At 40.2% G+C, this 18528-nt stretch overlaps 1 protein-coding gene across 1 annotated transcript in view; it reads right to left on the bottom strand.

Moving 5' to 3' along the window:
- Positions 1-18528, bottom strand: part of STK39 (serine/threonine kinase 39) — an 827935-nt gene that overhangs the window by 689879 nt on the left and 119528 nt on the right. Inside the window, exon 3 of the mRNA XM_068247051.1 lies at positions 17598-17706. Within this exon, the coding sequence (XP_068103152.1) occupies positions 17598-17706 (109 nt within the window). The remainder of the gene's footprint in view (positions 1-17597; positions 17707-18528) is intronic.

Here is an 18528-nt window from a genome sequence, read left to right as displayed (position 1 = left end):
AGTTTGACACTGTTCAATAAATGTTTAATCTTCGAATTCCTTTCATATTGCCAAAGCAAACATTTTATTTCCTCTAAAAAATGTAATAGAACATACCTTCCTAACCATCTTTTAGCTTACATCAAATGCCCTAATACCCTAAAAGGTGGCCTATCACATTGGCATCTAACTCAATTAGAAATCTCGTCCACCCCATCACATAGTTAATTTCAACACTTTACAAATTACTTACATTCCCCCTGAACATTGAGAAAAAAAACCATCCCGATCCAATTAAAGCTATAAAAAATAGCTATAAAAAATATGAAAAAATATTCCCACTGTATGACCCACCTGGAAACTTGGCTAAGAATACTATACAATTGGTATCTAACTCCATGCAATTTATCTACATCTATTAGCACCCAATCCCCCCTCTGCTGGAGACAATGTGGAGAACTTCTAACCCTTTCACATCTGTTATGGTTCTGCCCCCACATTAAGAATCTATGGAAACAACCGTTTGCTCTCTTTACCTCCATATCCGGTCACCCGGTTTCGCTCGATCCGGCCCTAACCTTAGATAGCATAAATCCTAATATTAAATTTCCTATTTCACACATGCTATTTGCTGCGAGACTTTCTAAATAAAAAAAAAATTATTGGAGAAAAAAAATAAAATAAATGTTTACTCTTAATAATACAATTTTACCCGCAACTTGGACTATGTTTTAGATTTTGTCATCTTATAAGATTGCAATTTACACCCTTGAATCAGAAAATGGACAACGTTTAGCACAGCACAAATATTCATCAGTGTTGCTTGTGAATTTTCGATTTTCATTTAAAAAAACTTTGTTTTTTGGCGTTTTTACAAAACATCTATATTTTTACTGCAAAAATGGGGAAAAATCAGTTTTACTGTGACAACTTTTACTACAAAATGTAAAAATCAATATTTTTACAGTAAATAATTAGAGAAAAGTGCAAAAAACTTGAAAAATAACTAAACTTACTTTCAATGGCATTTTTGTTTGAAAATATAATTTAACTCGATTAAACAATATTCGTATTCTCGCTCACCGCTGATAATCATTTTAGTACCAAAATCCATAGATTTAGACATCACAAGTGAGACAGCAATAGGTACAATGAAGGAGGGACAGAATTATTTCCGCTGGAAGTCAATGTTGGCCAATGGTAAACAGCCCGGGTCTAAGCGTCTCTGGGAGATGACTGATAAAATTTTCATTCTCAAAAAGACACATCAACGTAATTATATTACAGCAAGGAAAGGCAATAAGGAAAAGAGTTTTATTGGATCATGGCCCTAGTGGTATAACCAGTAGCAGATCCACTGATCCACTCAATAGTTGCCCTATTTCCCACAATTCTCAAAAATCATCATAGAAATATAAATGATATTGGTTTACAGGTTTCAAATGTATTTAAAAACAAGGAAAAAAATTATAATTTTTGGTACCTTTAATGACTAACCAAAAAATAACAAAACACTTACGGTATTTTCGATGGCAATTTCACTTAAAAATCAATTTTAACATTATTTTTGTGAAAATTAATGCAAAAAAGATTATTGGCATTTTTCGATCATAACTGATAATCATTTTAGAACCAAAATACATGCATTTAGACATCGCACGTGAAACAGCAACAGCTACAAAAGAAGGAGGGGAAGAATAATTTCTGCTGGAAGTCAATGTTGGCTAACGGTAATCTGTCCGGTACTAGGCTGCTCTGGGAAAGGACTGTTGGGAAACGGAAAGCTGAATCTGATTGGTTGCTGTGGACTAATAAAATTTACATTCTCAAACAGACACATCAGCATGACAATATTACTGCAAGGAAAGACGAAAAGGAAAGGCGTTTTATTGGATCATGGCCCTAATGGTATAACAAGTAGCAGATCCACGAATCCACTCAATAGTTGCCTTATTTCACACAATTCTCAAAAATCATCATGGAAATATAAATTATATTGGTATACAGGTTTCAAATGTATTCAAAACAAGGGGAAAAAAAAGATCATTTTTAGTCACACAGATTAGAGATCATCAGCTGTGCAGGAGGTCAGTGATTGGTAACATCACAATGCTCAGTAGCCGTGACATCACAATGGGTAAGGTGAATATAAGGCCCTACGGGAAGGATGCCCGGCACTTGCCAAGGAGGAGCTATACTGATAGCATCTCCTGAGCTTGCTTCTAGCGACTTGCTATTTTTCATAGCGAATTGCTGTTTTTTTCTGGTGAAACTGATCAGTGAGTAACATCCATTGATCAGGATGCCAAGACCTAATAGACCTGGCCGATCACGGCGTAACACCCGTGAGGAGCCACTGGACAACGACAGAATCCCTTCAACCTCAGGTGAGCCAAAGTGGATGTATACTAATAACTGGCATTTCTTGCTAGTATAGTCAATTTAAATGATCATCATTGAAGTATTCATGTCCCAAGCACCCATCCAAAAATCATAGAGCTTACAGTCATTTATAAAGTATAAGACACAAACAACCCTGTTTATTGAAACATTCTAAACATTTTTTTTAAGTAGTTGCCATGTCTTGGGTATATTATGTAGCACATCTATATACCTAAAAGACAGTTGTGATGCATGGCATGGACACACTGAGGTCAGTTGACAGTTATCCTGCAAGGTTAGCAAGCAGCACCTGCTTATTCAACAGCCAATCTGCCAGGATTCCTATATACAGTACAATCTCTTAAAAGGTGCCCATTAAAGGAAAACTTAAGGCAACTATAAAAAATGAGATTTACTCACCTGGGGCTCCCCTCAGCCCCCAGCAGCCGATCGGTGCCCTCGCAGCCCCGCTCAGATGCTCCTGCACCCGCCGGCGAACACTTCCGGTTTGGCCGTCACCGGCCGACAGGTATGGGAACGCGAGTGATTCTTCGCGTTCCCAGCCTGTATATCGCCCCCTATGCTGCTATTGCGGCCAGCTGGTCGCAATAGCAGCATAGGGGGCGATATACAGGCTGGGAACACGAAGAATCACTCGCGTTCCCATGCCTGTCGGCCGGTGACGGCCAAACCGGAAGTGTTCGCCGGCGGGTGCAGGAGCATCTGAGCGGGGTTGCGAGGGCACCGATCGGCTGCTGGGGGCTGAGGGAAGCCCCAGGTGAGTAAATCTCATTTTTTACAGTTGCCTTAAGTTTTCCTTTAATAGTACAATTTTTTCACCAAATCTGATCGTTTGATGCTATTTTTACAATCGAATTGTATAGAAAATTTGCTGTTTATGAAGGCAATCGATAAATAATTGTTTGGTTGATTGCTAAATAGGATAAAATTGATTTGAAAGTTGGATTTCATGATCAAATATGAAGAAAAAATCAGTTCAGTTTTTTTTTCACCAAATCTGATCGTTTGATGCTATTTTTTACAATCGAATTGTATAGAAAATTTGCTGTTTATGAAGGCAATCGATAAATAATTGTTTGGTTGATTGCTAAATAGGATAAAATTGATTTGAAAGTTGGATTTCATGATCAAATATGAAGAAAAAATCAGTTCAGTAAATGTGAACAATCAATAATTGCCTTCAAAATAGTTACGATCGTTCAAATCGAATCGAAAGATCGCATTTCTTGAAAAATTCTACCGTAAATGGGCACCTTAAATAGTACAATTTTTCTTTCAGATTTGATCTTTCGGTGCATTTTTTATGACAAAATTGTATAAAAAACTGTTCCCTTTGTTGCGCAAATCAATGTAATACAATTCTTTGGTCGATCGGAAAAGGAAAAATGACCGATTCAAAAATTGGATTTTATGATCGAACCGGAATGTAAAAGTTTTTTAAATCGTTCTGTTAATGGGAACAATTGATAATTGCCTTCCGTTTAGTTATGATCGTTTAAATTGCGTCAAAAAATCACATCGCATGATGAAAAAAATTCTACAGTCAATAGGCCCCTTATAGTAAACGTCAAGGGACCAGGAAAAGTAATTTACTATATCAGTTGTTTACTATATCAGAATTGGTCATGCATTGTATAATTTATACAAGTGAAGTGTGGTCCGGTGTCAGTAGAGGAGCAGAAATGCAGACATCAAACCAACAAATGTTGATGCCGGTGATATCTTTAATGACTAACCCAAAAAATAACAAAACACTTATTTTCGATGGCACTTTCACTTGAAAATAGATTTTAACATTATTTTTGTGAAAATGAATGCAAAAAGAATATTGTCATTTTTGACCATAGCTGATAATCATTTTAGAACCAAAATACATGCATTTAGACATCGCACGTGAAACAGCAGCAGCTACAAAAGAAGGAGGGAAAGAATAATTTCTGCTGGAAGTCAATGTTGGCCAACAGTAATCTGTCCAGTACTAAGCTGCTCTGGTAAATGACTGTTGGGAAACGGAAAGCTGAATCTGATTGGTTGCTGTGGTCTAATAAAATTTACATTTTCAAACTGACACATCAGCATGACAATATTACAGCAAGGAAAGACAATATGGAAAGGAGTTTTATTGGATTATGGCCCTAGTGGTATAACCAGTAGCAGATCCACTGATCCACTCAACAGTTGCCCTATTTCACACAATTCTCAAAAATCACCATGGAAATATAAATTATATTGGTATACAGGTTTAAAATGTATTCAAAACAAAGGGAAAAAAAAGATCATTTTTAGTCACACAGATTAGAGATCCTCAGCTGTGCAGGAGGCCAGTGATTGGTGACATCACAATGCTCAGTAGCCGTGACATCACAATGGGTAAGGTGAATATAAGGCCCTACAGGAAGGATGCCCGGCACTTGCCAAGGAGGAGCTATACTGATAGCATCTCCTGAGCTTGCTTCTTGCGACTTGCTATTTTTTATAGCGAATTGCTGTTTTTTTCTGGTGAAACTGATCAGTGAGTAACATCCATTGATCAGGATGCCAAGACCTAATAGACCTGGCCGATCACGGCGTAACACCCGTGAGGAGCCACTGGACAACGACGGAATCCCTTCAACCTCAGGTGAGCCAAAGAGGCTGTAAACTAATAACTGGCATTTCTTGCTAGTATAGTCAATTTAAATAATCATCATTGATGTATTCATGTCCCAAGCACCCATCCAAAAATCAGAGAGCTTACAGTCATTTATTATGTATGAGAACAAACAACCCTGTTTATTTTTCTGAAAGTATTTGCCATGTCTTGGGTATATTATGTAGCACATCTATATACCTAAAAGACAGTTGTGCTGCACGGCGTGGACACACTGAGGCCAGGTGACAGTTATCCTGCACAGTTAGCAAGCAGCAACTGCTTATTTAACAGCCAATCTGCCAGGATTCCTATATACAGTACAATCCCTTTAAAGAGAAACTCCAACCAAGAATTGAACTTTTTCCCAATCAGTAGCTGATACCCCATTTTACATGAGAAAGACAATGATTTTCACAAACAGACCATCAGGGGGCGCTGTGTGACTGATTTTGTGCTGAAACCCCTCCCACAAGAGGCTCTGAATACCGCGGTACTGCTGGCAAACTGCCACAATGTAACAATGTTCAGAGACAGGAAATAGCTGTTATTAGCTGTCTAACAGACAGAGCAGCTAGAAACAGCTAAATAACCTGCCCACAGTAACAATGTCACCATGTAATACATGTCAGAATGTGAATCTGGGAGAGGAAAGATTTTACAATGAGCAAACACTGACTAAATCATTTATACATAATTATGGTAAAAAATGAAGCACTTTTTTTACTACATTATTTTCACTGGAGTTCCTCTTTAAAGGTGCCCATTAATAGTACCATTTTTTTCACCAAAAGCAATCTTTAGATGCGATTTTTACGATTGAATTGTATAGAAAATTTGCCATTTACGAAGGCAATTGAGAAGGAATAATTCTTTGGTTGATTGCTAAATAGGATAAAATCGATTCAAAAGTTGGATTTTATGATTAAATATGAAGAAAAAAATTGTTCAGTAAATGTGAATAAATAATTGCCTTCCAATTAGTTACGATCATTCAAATCTCATTGAAAGATCGCATTTCTTGAAAAATTGTACCATTAATGGGCACCTTTAACGGTAAAAATTTTCCTTCACATTGGATTTTGAGACACAATTTTTACGATCAAATTGTATAAAAAACTGTTCCCTTTGTGAAACAAATCAATGTGATACAATTCCTTGGTTGATCGGAAAAGGAAAAATTATTGATTAGAAAATTGGATTTTATGATCGAATCGGAATGTAAAACCTTCTTAAATCGTTCCGTTAATGGGAACAATCAATAATTGCCTTCCAATTAGTTATGATCGTTATTGTACTGGGAATGGGCACCTTATAGTAAACACCAAGGGGCCAGGAAAAGTAGTTTACTCTATCAGATGTTTACTATATCAGAATTGGTCATACTGTACGTTGCATATTTGTACAGACGCATTTGCTGGGACCTGAGGACTGAGTTTACTATATCCAGAGCTTTACTCTATCATAGTTTACTATAACCAGATTCTACTGTACTAGGCTTGGTTCACACATGAAAAGGTGACCAGGCCTGTCATGTTTTTGAAAGTTGGCATCAGTTTTAAATGTGTTTCTATGTCTGTGTTCACTCATAATTCTGTACATTTGCGGTCCAGTCCTGTCAGTTTTGTAAGTGTTTCTACGGGTGTGTTCACACATAAAAGGTGTCCACTCCTAGATGCATTTCATGGTCAGGTTCGTTTTATGGTGCGAAAACTACGGAAATAGTTTAATTTTTGGCAGGAAAAAAAATGGTGTAACGGCCTCTTAAGTTTATGTCTCTCAATAACATTGTATGGATGGCCCATCCTCTTCCTTGCATTTGTATTTACTTTACAGCAACAAAAGTAGAATTGTGAATAATTTAAAGAGACACTGAAGCGAAAAAAAAAATATGATATAATGAATTGGTTGTGTACTATGAATAATTACTAGAAGATTAGCAGCAAAGAAAATATTCTCATACTTTTATTTTCAGGTATATAGTGTTTTTTCTAACATTGCATTATTCTATAATATGTGCAGATTACACAACACTCAGCATTCAAAATGATTCTTTCAGAGCAGTCTGTGAAGTAATGACCTCTCCTCTGCCAGAGGAAAAGTAAATAGTTCACTTTAAGTTGAGATAATAAAAGTCAGATAACAGCCCTCTCCAAGACTAACTTAGTCAGAGAGCTTAATGGCTTGTTTGCATAGAGATAACAACTGGAGTTTCTCAACTCTTCCTATACTGGAAACAATTAGACTGATGTATCTGATCTTAATGTTTTATTTCTTAGCTGTACTACACATACAAATCATAATATCATAATTTTTTTTCCGCTTCAGTGTCTCTTTAAGAACAGTAGTTCCAAATGGCCACGGCCTATGTGATTTTTTTTTTTTTGCAGAAATCCACACACAAGTATATAAGTATTAACATTTTAACATGGCTTTCTTGTTGTTGCAGGGCGAGATACTCCTATTGCCTACAGGACCAGGGCCAGGAGACGCCAAAGAGGTCAGAATGCGGATTCCAGCCTGAGGGACAGAAGCCGTTCCCCCATTGACCGTGGGAACGCCCGAAGTCCCCCAGCCATTACCCCTCCGAGGGAGGAGGAGCCACCGCAATGCAGCATCTGCCTGGATGATCTTCTGGAAGGAGGGGAGAATACCACCCTTCCCTGCTCCCACCAGTTCCACCCAGACTGCATTAATAGGTGGCTGGAGGAAAGAAACACCTGTCCTCTGTGCCGTGCAATCATCCCTCAGCCAAATCAGGTAAGTGGCATGTCCAGAAGCTTTCTCTACACAAAATTCAGCTACTATGTATAAGTACTAGGGATGGTCAATGAGATGCAAATAATTTCAAGTGGATGCAGCATTATGCAAATTTTGTATGCAAATTTATGCAGCTTAAAAATTAACCAATCAAATCCTGCCGAGGTAAAATTTGATTAGTCCATACACCAGCTACATAAATTTACATACAACATTTGCATAATCCTGCAACTCAAATGTATTTGAATTTCATTGACCATCTGTAATATGCACTTCCGGCACTTCCGGCACTGTTCTATGATGTTCTCAGGCTCCCTCAGTAAATACAGAATTGTAAGGATGCAACAACATAGAGGAAGAGCAATGATGCTGTGCAGGGGAACCATGATCACTTGGATCCTGCATGTCATTGCAATGTGCAGAAAGTTCAATTCAGCTCAGCACAAACTGATATGAAAGGGCCGTTACTAAGGCTCGGTTCCCACTTATTGAAAAAATTTACCGATCACGATCAGGTACGTTTTTTGAATCTCCGTTCAGCGAAGGAATAGCTTCCGCTTTCACTTGTTAAAGGATACCCGAGGTGACATGTGACATGATGAGATAGACATGTGTATGTACAGTAATCAAAGAGAAATGGAGCGCGCCATAGTGCATTAATCGTAAAAGGTTTGTTTATTAAAAATTAAAAGTTATACTCACAAACACAATTTGTGTAATTCGCTTGTCAGCGGACAGCCAACCGCTTATCTCAACAGTGGAGGATGCCGCGCTGTGGCCAGCAGCGCGAGTCCCGATCGTCTGGGCTCAGTCGGACGGAGACAAGCGAATTACTGTCCGCTGACAAGCGAATTACACAAATTGTGTTTGTGAGTATAACTTTTAATTTTTAATAAACAAACCTTTTACGATTAATGCGCTATGGCGCGCTCCATTTCTCTTTGATTGTTTTACCAAGTTACCCTATTACGGAGCGTCGCAGTGCATGACATCATAAGAGGAGTACATCTCTGATTGGTTACCCAGGATCAGGAGCGCAAGATACCTTTCTTTGTACGTGTATGTACAGTGCCTAGCACACAAATAACTATGCGTGTTCCTTTTTTTTTTTTTTGTCTGCCTGAAAGAGCTAAACATCAGGAATGTAAGTAGCAGTTCCTGTCTTAGTCAGGATTGGGTCAGACTGCAGTGTGACCCTCACTGATAAGAAATTACTTATTATTTATAAAACACTTTCCTAGCAGAAAATGGCTTCTGAGAGCAGGAAAGAGATAAAAAGGCTGATCTGTCCACCCCGCTCTTTGCCAAACTGACCTGTTATAAGTGGGTACTGAACCTAATGGCAAGTATCAGCAATTATAGGCTTTTTATAAACCGATGGTTGGTTTTACAACCTAGGGTTTGAGTTTGATTATTTAGATAAGCAATATGTTTCTTTAACGAATACTAAATGTCAATTTTCTCCCCTCAGGCTGGTGATGATGATGAAAGGGTGATCTCGATGGTTGTGGAAGATATTGGGGAAGTAACTATCCACGGCCCCGCAGAAATCCTGGATGAAGACCCAGTATTTCAGTTTCTAATGAGTGAAGAGGGACTGCTCAGAATCTATGTTAATGGGACTCTACTGTATCAGGAGAATCTGTAAAAGCTCTCTTTATGGTGACAGAGAGGACATCATCACCCTATCATTTTATGTTATTATTATTATTATTACTATTCATTAAAGTTGTTTGAAAATTCAAAGATGTATTCAAGATTTTCAATTTTTTCTTAGTTTCTGAAATCACCAGAGCACAGAATTGAGGAAACGGGAAACTGGGTTTTGGGTATAAAGTGGAACAAAAGTTTGCCTTCTTAAAACAGAAGGTATTTGCGATTATTCTGGTTGGTGTGAGCTCTGAGGTCTCCCACAATGAATCACTGCTGAATATGCAAATCATCCTTTGTTACCCCTGTAAGCTAACCACACCTCCAGCTCCATTGGACTGCAATGATGTGTCAGGTAGTTTATTGTGCAGAGCTCCAATAATCCAACATGCATACAGACTGTTTAGGATTGCTTGAGCCTCATCAGCGCATGGCATGGATTAAAGTGGCTCTATGGCACAGTTCCCTAACCCTGTCCTCAAGGTCCACCAACAGTACATTGTTTTGTAGAAAACCACAAACATTCACAGGTGAGGTAATTAGAGTCTCAGCAGAGCTGACTAACTACCTCTGTGGAATTTCACAAAACATTCACTGTTGGTGGGCCTTCAGGAAGGGTTGGGGAACACTGCTCTATGGGGTAGGACCCAGAGTTACAGATTACCCAACAAGCTCAGGGTGAACCAGAACTCATAGGAGTGTGTCAAAGTCGAGGAGTCATAGTCGGAGACATTTTGGATACCTGGGGCTGGAGTCTCCATAAACTTAGGAGTCGGATTCGGATAATTTTTGTACCGACTTCACAACCCTGGATATTATTATTACTAAATGATTTATATAGCGCCATCATCTTCCGTGGCTGTGTGCAGGGTAAGAAACAAAGAAGGCTTCATACATTTGTTGTTGCAATGGTCTCCAGCCCTCCCAATCCACCTCACAACTTGTACACAATGCTGAATAACATCTCCCGACTGATAGGCGCTACCAGGTAGACCAGACAGTTGAGCTTCCTACATTACGCATGGCATGCTCCATGGTTGGGAAATAAAAAGCCTTGCCTCAAAGTCTACCTCTCAGGCAGTCCACAGATGAAATGCAGCTCTATTTACAAGTAATAGAATATGTGAGTAGGGGAGGAACTAGACCATGTCATCTACAACTATGAATCATATGCATGGAAGTAAAGAATTGACATTTTTAAGGAACGCCAGGGGAAAAAAAGGCGACAGTGATAGAAATAGCAGTGCACCCTTTCCGCTGCCATCGCTGTTGTGCAATTTCATTTTCCCCCAAACACAGTGCTTGCTGCATTTTTCTGTCTGCCATGGCATTGGGATTAACCACTTCGTCGCCCAGGTACAGTAAATCTACGCCCCTTTTAATTTAATTTTCCCGCCCAGGGCGTAAATATACGCACCCCTGCCGCTAACACCGCTGTCAGCGCTCCCGCTCGTGCACTGCGCCGCACGCTCGCCTGGAGATCAATGAATGGGAAAAACCATTCCGGTTCGTTGATCTAAGCCCCCCAGCAATGATCGGCTGCTTTTACATTATTAATTAACTCATTAACTCCCACACTCCCCAATTGTTACCAATTTTTTTTTTTCGTAATAGAAAAAATTAAAAAAAAAATTACAATAAAAAATAAAAACAAATAGTTTCCTTAGGGACTGAACCCTTTAAATATTTATATCAAGATGGTATAACACTGTTACTTTATAAATTATGAACTTGTAATCAGGGATGGATGCAAAAATGAAAAAATGCACCTTTATTTGCAAATAAAATATTGGCGCCAAACATTGTGATAGGGACATAATTTAAACGGTTTTATAACCAGGACAAATGGGCAAATAAGTTACATGGATTTTAATTACAGTAGCATGCATTATTTAAAAACTATAATGGCCGAAAACTGAAAAATAATGATTTTTTTTCCAAATGTTTTCCTATTTTCCCATTAAAACACATTTAGAATAAAATAATTCTTGGCATAATGTCCCACCTAAAGAAAACCTAATTGGTGGCGAAAAAAACAAGATATAGTTAACTTCATTGTAATAAGTAATGATAAAGTTATAGGCGAATTAATGTAAGGAGCGCTGAAAGACCCCTCAGTTGTGAAGTGGTTAAAGTGTACCTGAGGCAACATGTGGCATGATGAGATAAACGTATGTATGTACAGTGCAAAACATATTAATAACCAGGCTGGTTTACTTTGCTGCCTGAAAGCGTTAATTTTGAGGCATGCAAGTGACAGCTTCTGTATTGCTGGTACTTGTCAGGAATATAGTAAACATCACTGATAAGTAATTTACAAATTCCCTGGCAGAATACAACTTCTAAGAGCAGAGGGAGATAGAAAAGGTCAAAAGATCACTTATTTTTATTTAGGGCACTTAATAGGCTGCCACTGAGTAGAAACAACGAAACATTCAATCTACTTTTTAAATGTTTAAAACCATGCCATATCTTAAAGAGGAGCTGTTAGGTATAAGGTCTCAGAGAAAATAAACACATATATCAGTAGCTAAAGATTGGCTGTACTTACATTACATATGCATTTCACTGTCCACGTTTGGATTTCACAGAATTTTTATATAGTATATGCAGAGAATGATGCTCCTGACAGCCCATGGCAGGTTCCATGTTTGTGAAGCCAAATGTGTCGTCATGTCCTGCCTGCTTCTGATCACAGAACAGCTCGTACAGAATAACACAGTGTGCAGTGAATATTAATGAGCCATGTGGCTAGGAACAATAGCTGACTCCTGCAGTGTACTCTGCCCGCGGAGATTTATCTGTGCTGTGGCTGGACTGAGTTAGAAGCTGCTGAAACTTGATCTCGTCTTCTCCTTAGCAGCCGAGGGGAGGGCCCCAGAATGCTTTGCAGTATGGAATGCGGCTTGCGTCCTCCTTAGGAGCTTAGCTGTGCTGATAAGCACACATTAAATGTAAGAGAGATTTTTATCTTTAGTAATGTCTTTTTGGCTTCTGTCTAAACTGTTTAACACAGGAGAATAGAGGTTTAAATTAGCTTCTGCAGCCTGACAGTTACTCTTTAAAAAAAATTCATTTTAGGAGTAGGAGGATAAATACAATTGTTTATCCTACTGTTCACTTTAAGTCAATTGGAGCGCAAAAAAATACTGCACCAAATGTGGTGATATAGCACATTTTTGGTAACGCACAAATGCAACAGTAATTTGCATTTTACCAAAGTACCAACTATGTAGAAACTTGGAAGGATCATATTCGCAGGGCCTCAAGTCATCAATGTAAACAATCATGTTCCAATCTCACTGAAAACAACTGAATTACTATACAATTTATGTCCATGGTGTAGAGACAATAAAAGCAAACCGTCATGAATGGAGACTCGTAATAAGTTAATATGAATCCCTACCTTTAAATTACTACGGTGGCTAAGTGCCAACATTCAGGCCGGTTTCACACCAGCAATCAGCGTTATAGGTGCGTTGGGCTTCGGAGGCTTCAGAGATTACCGCGGCAACGTGTGGTAATCTTACTTCTGAATGCAAGCCAAGCTATAAGTGATGCTCTCTACCGCTCACTTCCAGTGGCCGAAAAACAAATTGCATGATAGTGTATTGAAAAAATACATTTCCGCGTATGCACACCGCGAACACAAAACTTCCTGTGGCTGAAAAACAAATTTCACGGTAGTGTATTGAAAAAATAAGTTTTCTTGCAGGTGCACCGAAAACACAAAAATGTTAAAATATCTGTGTCGCCACTCATTATATGATTTCCGGTCATCGCAAGTAGCGGCGAATGGTGCTTTGCACCACGGCCGGTAAGAAATGTCTCATAGGTTTTCATTGCTTTAGCGCCACCCTGCGGTAAAATAGGGTGGTTCAACGCAATGAAAACGCCCTAGTGGGCAAGGGGCTTCAGTGTCAACATACCTTATCTGTTTACTGATAATATATACTGCATATATGCTTATAAAATATGCATGTATCAAAGATGCTGTCAGGATCACATGCCTAGTTATCAGAGGAACAGAGAATATGTTAGCAACCCTTGGGCATAGCTGAGAAGTCTTCAGGTTGACCAAGGTATGGAAATACCTTATAAACAACATATGTGATTGTTAAGCATTCGATGTTCACTGAGAATCTGCAATATATTAAAATTACTTAAATGTTCCCCTTCCCAATTCAAAAATGTATGTTTTTTTCACACTGTGTGATGGCTGTAAAATACAATGGGGCAGAAAAAAAAATAGATCAAGGAGAACTGGAGCAAATCTGGTACAAAACAGGTGTAGAGTTAAGACATACATACATCTAGCGAATTGGCTGTACGATCGATTTGATCATGTTATGGAATCGAGAGGGAATCGAGTGTGTTCCTGAATTCCCAATTGATGAAAAGTGTCATATTTCGTGTGAAATCGACCAGCTTAGTCGATCGAGCAGGATGCAAGATATCCGTCCGTCGCACAGGAATCAGCTACTGTTCCCATGTCATTCGATCTCCTCTGAAATGACTTTGGCATTCAGAGCATGGAGACACAACATCGATCAGCATGAATGTGAAGGTGAATCGCAAAGGATATCGTTTGTAGTGTATAGGTCACTAGTCAATCAACTTTTGATCAACCATACTGAAGTCGATTCCTTAATAAAGTTGAATGCTTTGTCGATTAAAGGATACCCGAAGTGACATGTCACATGATGAGATAGACATGTGTATGTACAGTGCCTAGCACACAAATAACTGTGCTGTGTTCCTTTTTTTCTTTCTCTGCCTGAAATAGTTAAATATCCTGTATGTAAGTGGCTGACTCAGTCCTGACTCAGACAGGAAGTGAGTACAGTGTGACCCTCACTGATAAGAAATTCCAACTGTAAAACACTGTCCTAGCAGAAAATGGCTTCTGAGAGCAAGGTAGAGGTAAAAAGGGGAATTTCTTAGCAGTGAGGGTCACACTTTAGTCACTTCCTGTCTGGACTGAGTCAGCCACTTACATACCTGATATTTAACTCTTTCAGGCAGAGAAAGAAAAGAAGGAACACAGCATAGTTATTTGTGTGCTAGGCACTGTACATACACATGCATAGTTATTTGCGTGCTAGGTACTGTACATACGCCTGTCTATTTCATCATGTCACATGTCACTTCGGGTATCCTTTAAATCAGAATCACTAGATGTATGGCTACCTTTAGAACAGCTGCTCAAATCGAGCAATTAGAAATTTTAATTTGGACATCTGCACAATTTTTGCACCAGTTTTGCTGTAGATTTCCTTGCACTGGTTGTAATGAATCTGCCTCACTATCATTTGTGATGACAGCAGAATAGTTAACTACTATTTAAAAGCAGGACCAATAGATAATCTAGACAGGGAAGACTCTGGATGGATATTCAGACTATTTCAATTGCCTACTTGTCATTGGCTCGCTATTAGTGTCACCCATCAGAATCGCACTCTAACCTGTGGGAGGCACTGCAGGAAATGAGCACTGTACAGATGCAGGGCTTTGTTATCCCAGAGAGACGAGTGCAGTTGCTAGGGGGTGGGGAGGAATAGCGATGATGTAACGCATGTTGGAGTGGCTGTCGGGGGAGGGGGTTAGGAGGGGAGAAACATGCATGGGGTTGCTATCATTTAAGGATCTTAAAATTAGCTGTGGGGACACTGGTTACTTTTGGCATACATGCAGCCCGGGTTTATACTTTAAGTGCCCCTATGCCAACTTCCTGTTTACTCCCCTTCTTTGTGCAGCAGCGCCCCCCTCTGCATGCCATGTGCAGCCTCCCCACTTCATGTGCACTCTTCATGTCCAGCCACCCCCTCAGGCTACAGCTGCCCAAGGCCCAGGCCTTTCCCTGCCATTATATAGCAGGGCTGAATGTAGGCTGCACAAAAAATAAACACCCATCTGTCACAAAGGAGGCAACCTCTGATGGCACTAGCCACTGATTAATAGAGGGTTCATGCTTTTAAAGAAGAACCGCCACAAAAATCTTAAAATTTAAAACACATACCAATAAGAAGTACCGTATTTTGCAGACTATAAGACGCACTTTTTCTTCCCAACAAGTGGGGGGAAAAAGTCAGTGCGTCTTATGGTCCGAATGTACAGAATTTGGACCACAGCAGAGCCAGCGCGAGTCCATCTTCAATTAAAGTTAATGCTGACAAGTGGTCCCCGGCACAATCCCCGCAGCCAGCACGAGTCATTGGTCAATGTTAAAGTTGACAACTTGTCCCCGGCACAATCCTCGCAGCCAGCGCGAGTCATTGTTCAAAGTTAATGCTGACAACTGGTCCCCGTAAAATCTCAGCGGCAGCGATCCGTGCAAAGCCAGCGTGAGATTAGAATACGGATAATGGCCGTTAATATACAACCCCACTCAATCCCCGTGGCAGCAACACCTAACGCAGAGCGCAGCAGAAGCATAATTACCCATCTAGACGGTTCGTCCTCCACCAGGACCAGTTGTCAGCATTAACTTTGAACAATGACTCGCGCTGGCTGCGGGGATTGTGCCGGGGACCAGTTGTCAGCTTTAACTTTGAACTTGGACTTGCGGTGGCTGAATTATAGATCGCTGCCACATGGATTGTGCCAGGTATTGGTTGTCATCTGTTGATTGTCAGCATCCTTAGACTGTTGTTTGCAGGGTACGGTCATGCCTTAGGAGGAAACAGGAGTAAGGGCAGCTGTGCATAAAATACAGGGTGAAGCTTCTGCTGCATCATCCTGGGCAGATCTACTCCACACTAAGCACCTCATTACCCCTGTTTGTACTTTGCTCAGAGGCACAGAAATAATCCCCAAGCCTGTCTATTTAGGTCTCCCTCATTCCTGAATTGTTATTCCCTTTACATCTGCACTTGTAGCTAGTGTTGCAGTCCTGCAGGGATTACTTTTTCAGGGATTAGTGTTGCTGGTGGGGGCAGCAGGAGTTAGTGTTACTGAGCAGTGTACCTTAAATTGACAGCTTGGAGGGTAAGCTTCACAAGATGCCCCTGCAGCACAGATGTAACCAGGTTTAGTATCTTTTTTTCCCCTGGACTTTATCCTCTAAACATAGGTGCGTCTTATGGTCTGGAGCGTTTTATAGTCCGAAAAATATGGTACATTTCTTCCAGAGTAAAATGAGCCATAAATGACTTTTCTCCTATGTTGCTGTCACTTACAGTAGGTAGTACAAATCTGACATTACCGACAGGTTTTGGGTTAGTCCATCTTTTCATGGGGGATTTTCAGCATGGCCTTTATTCTTTATAAAGACATTCACTGAAAAAGATTTATACAATGCCTTCTTGCTCACCGTACACTTTTCTGGCAGTTGGACGAAGCAACTGCCATTCACTAAGTGCTTTCAAAAATAAAGAAAACTCTAAGAACCCCCTATGAGAAGATGGGCTAGTCCAAAATCTGTCTGTAATCTCAGATTTCTACTACTTACTATAAGAGACAGCAATATAGGAGAAAAGTAATTTTTGGCTCATTTAACTCCGGAAGAAACGTACTTCTTATTTGTATATGTTAACATGTATTTAAAATTTTAAGATTTTCACGACAGAGGTTCTCTAAATAATGTTTAAAGCATACCTGTAAGTTTTAGGTTTTTTTTCTATATTTTTTTTACGTTACAATCTTACTTTAGTAGGGGAAAGCCTTTGGATGGTCCAGAACCTTTCCTGGTCCTCCTACGCCCCTCCTGTGCTGTGCTGGCACCCTCTGAACAATCTTCCACACAAGTGAAAGACTGTTTGCAGCCTCCCCTCCGTCTAAGGGTGTGACCACACTGCACAAGCGCATAAGTACGGCCCGCGCATGCGCAGTAGCACAGGGCTGCTCATGCATGGCTTTTTTCTGTGCATGAGCAGTTCCGTGCTACTACGCAAGCGTAAACCCATTGGCTCTTGTGCCGCAGGAACACACTTGTACACGGAGGGGATCTCGGCCGCAACGATAAGGAGGGGCATCCTGAGCGTCAGCAGAGAGGTCGTGGAGGTTTGGGGAAGCCTCTAGATCATCCAGAGGCTCCCTCCTACTGTGATAAATATCTAAGAACGTTACAGGTACTCTTTAATGACTACAGGCTATTGAATGGTGATGCATCCGTTGTTTACTTGAGGCCCTTTATAGTTAGAAACTCATGTGTTTTATGACATTATATTTACGTTACCTCCGCTTAGTAACTTCATGACCAGCCATAACTCTTCCTTCACCACAAATGAGGTATAGTAGGTCACAACATTGGGGTGACTGCATTGGCTCATAGCTTGTATTTCTTTCTGGAAAAAAATACATTCATAAGGGTAAGTCATGAGAGATAAGCATTATGACAGAATCATTAAAATATCATCTCTACATCAATTTAAAGGAAAACTCCAAACAAGAATTGAACTTTATCCCAATCAGTAGCTGATACTGCTTTTACATGAGAAATCCATTCCTTTTCACAAACAGACCATCAGGGGGCACTGTATGGCCGATATTGTGGTGAAAGCCCTCCCACAAGAAACAAGAAAAGTACGTACTCTTGGCAGTTTCCTGTCTGTGAACCTTTCCAACTGCCAAAAAAACATGCAGCAGCTACATCACCTCCCAACAGTAAAAATGTCACCATGTAATGTCAAAATGTAAATCAGGGATTTAAAAGATTTTACAATGGGCAAACACTGACTAAATCATTTATACATAATTATTATAAAAATTAAGCACTTTTTTATTACACTATGTTCACTGGAGTTCCTCTTTAACCACTTGCCGACCGCCCACAGCCGATGGGCGGCGGCAAAGTGGACGCCAAAAGGACCGCAATACGCCCATGGGCGTTGCGTCCTTTCGGCATGCCGGAGGAGCGATCGCGTCACTGGTGACGCGCGCTTCCCCCGGCAACTGGCTCCACCCACCCGCGGCGACAACCCGCCGGCCGTTCGGAAGCGACGGCGGGTTGTTAACCCCACGATCGCCGCTACAAAGTGTATACTACACTTTGTAATGTATACAAACTGTATTATACAGGCTGCCTCCTGCCCTGGTGGTCCCAGTGTCCGAGGGAACACCAGGGCAGGCTGCAGCTACCCTAGTCTGCGACCAAACACACTGATCTG

This window comes from Hyperolius riggenbachi, chromosome 7 (genome assembly GCF_040937935.1).
Source record: "Hyperolius riggenbachi isolate aHypRig1 chromosome 7, aHypRig1.pri, whole genome shotgun sequence".
NCBI lineage: Eukaryota > Metazoa > Chordata > Amphibia > Anura > Hyperoliidae > Hyperolius > Hyperolius riggenbachi.
This window is presented reverse-complemented; position numbering and strand designations above follow the sequence as displayed.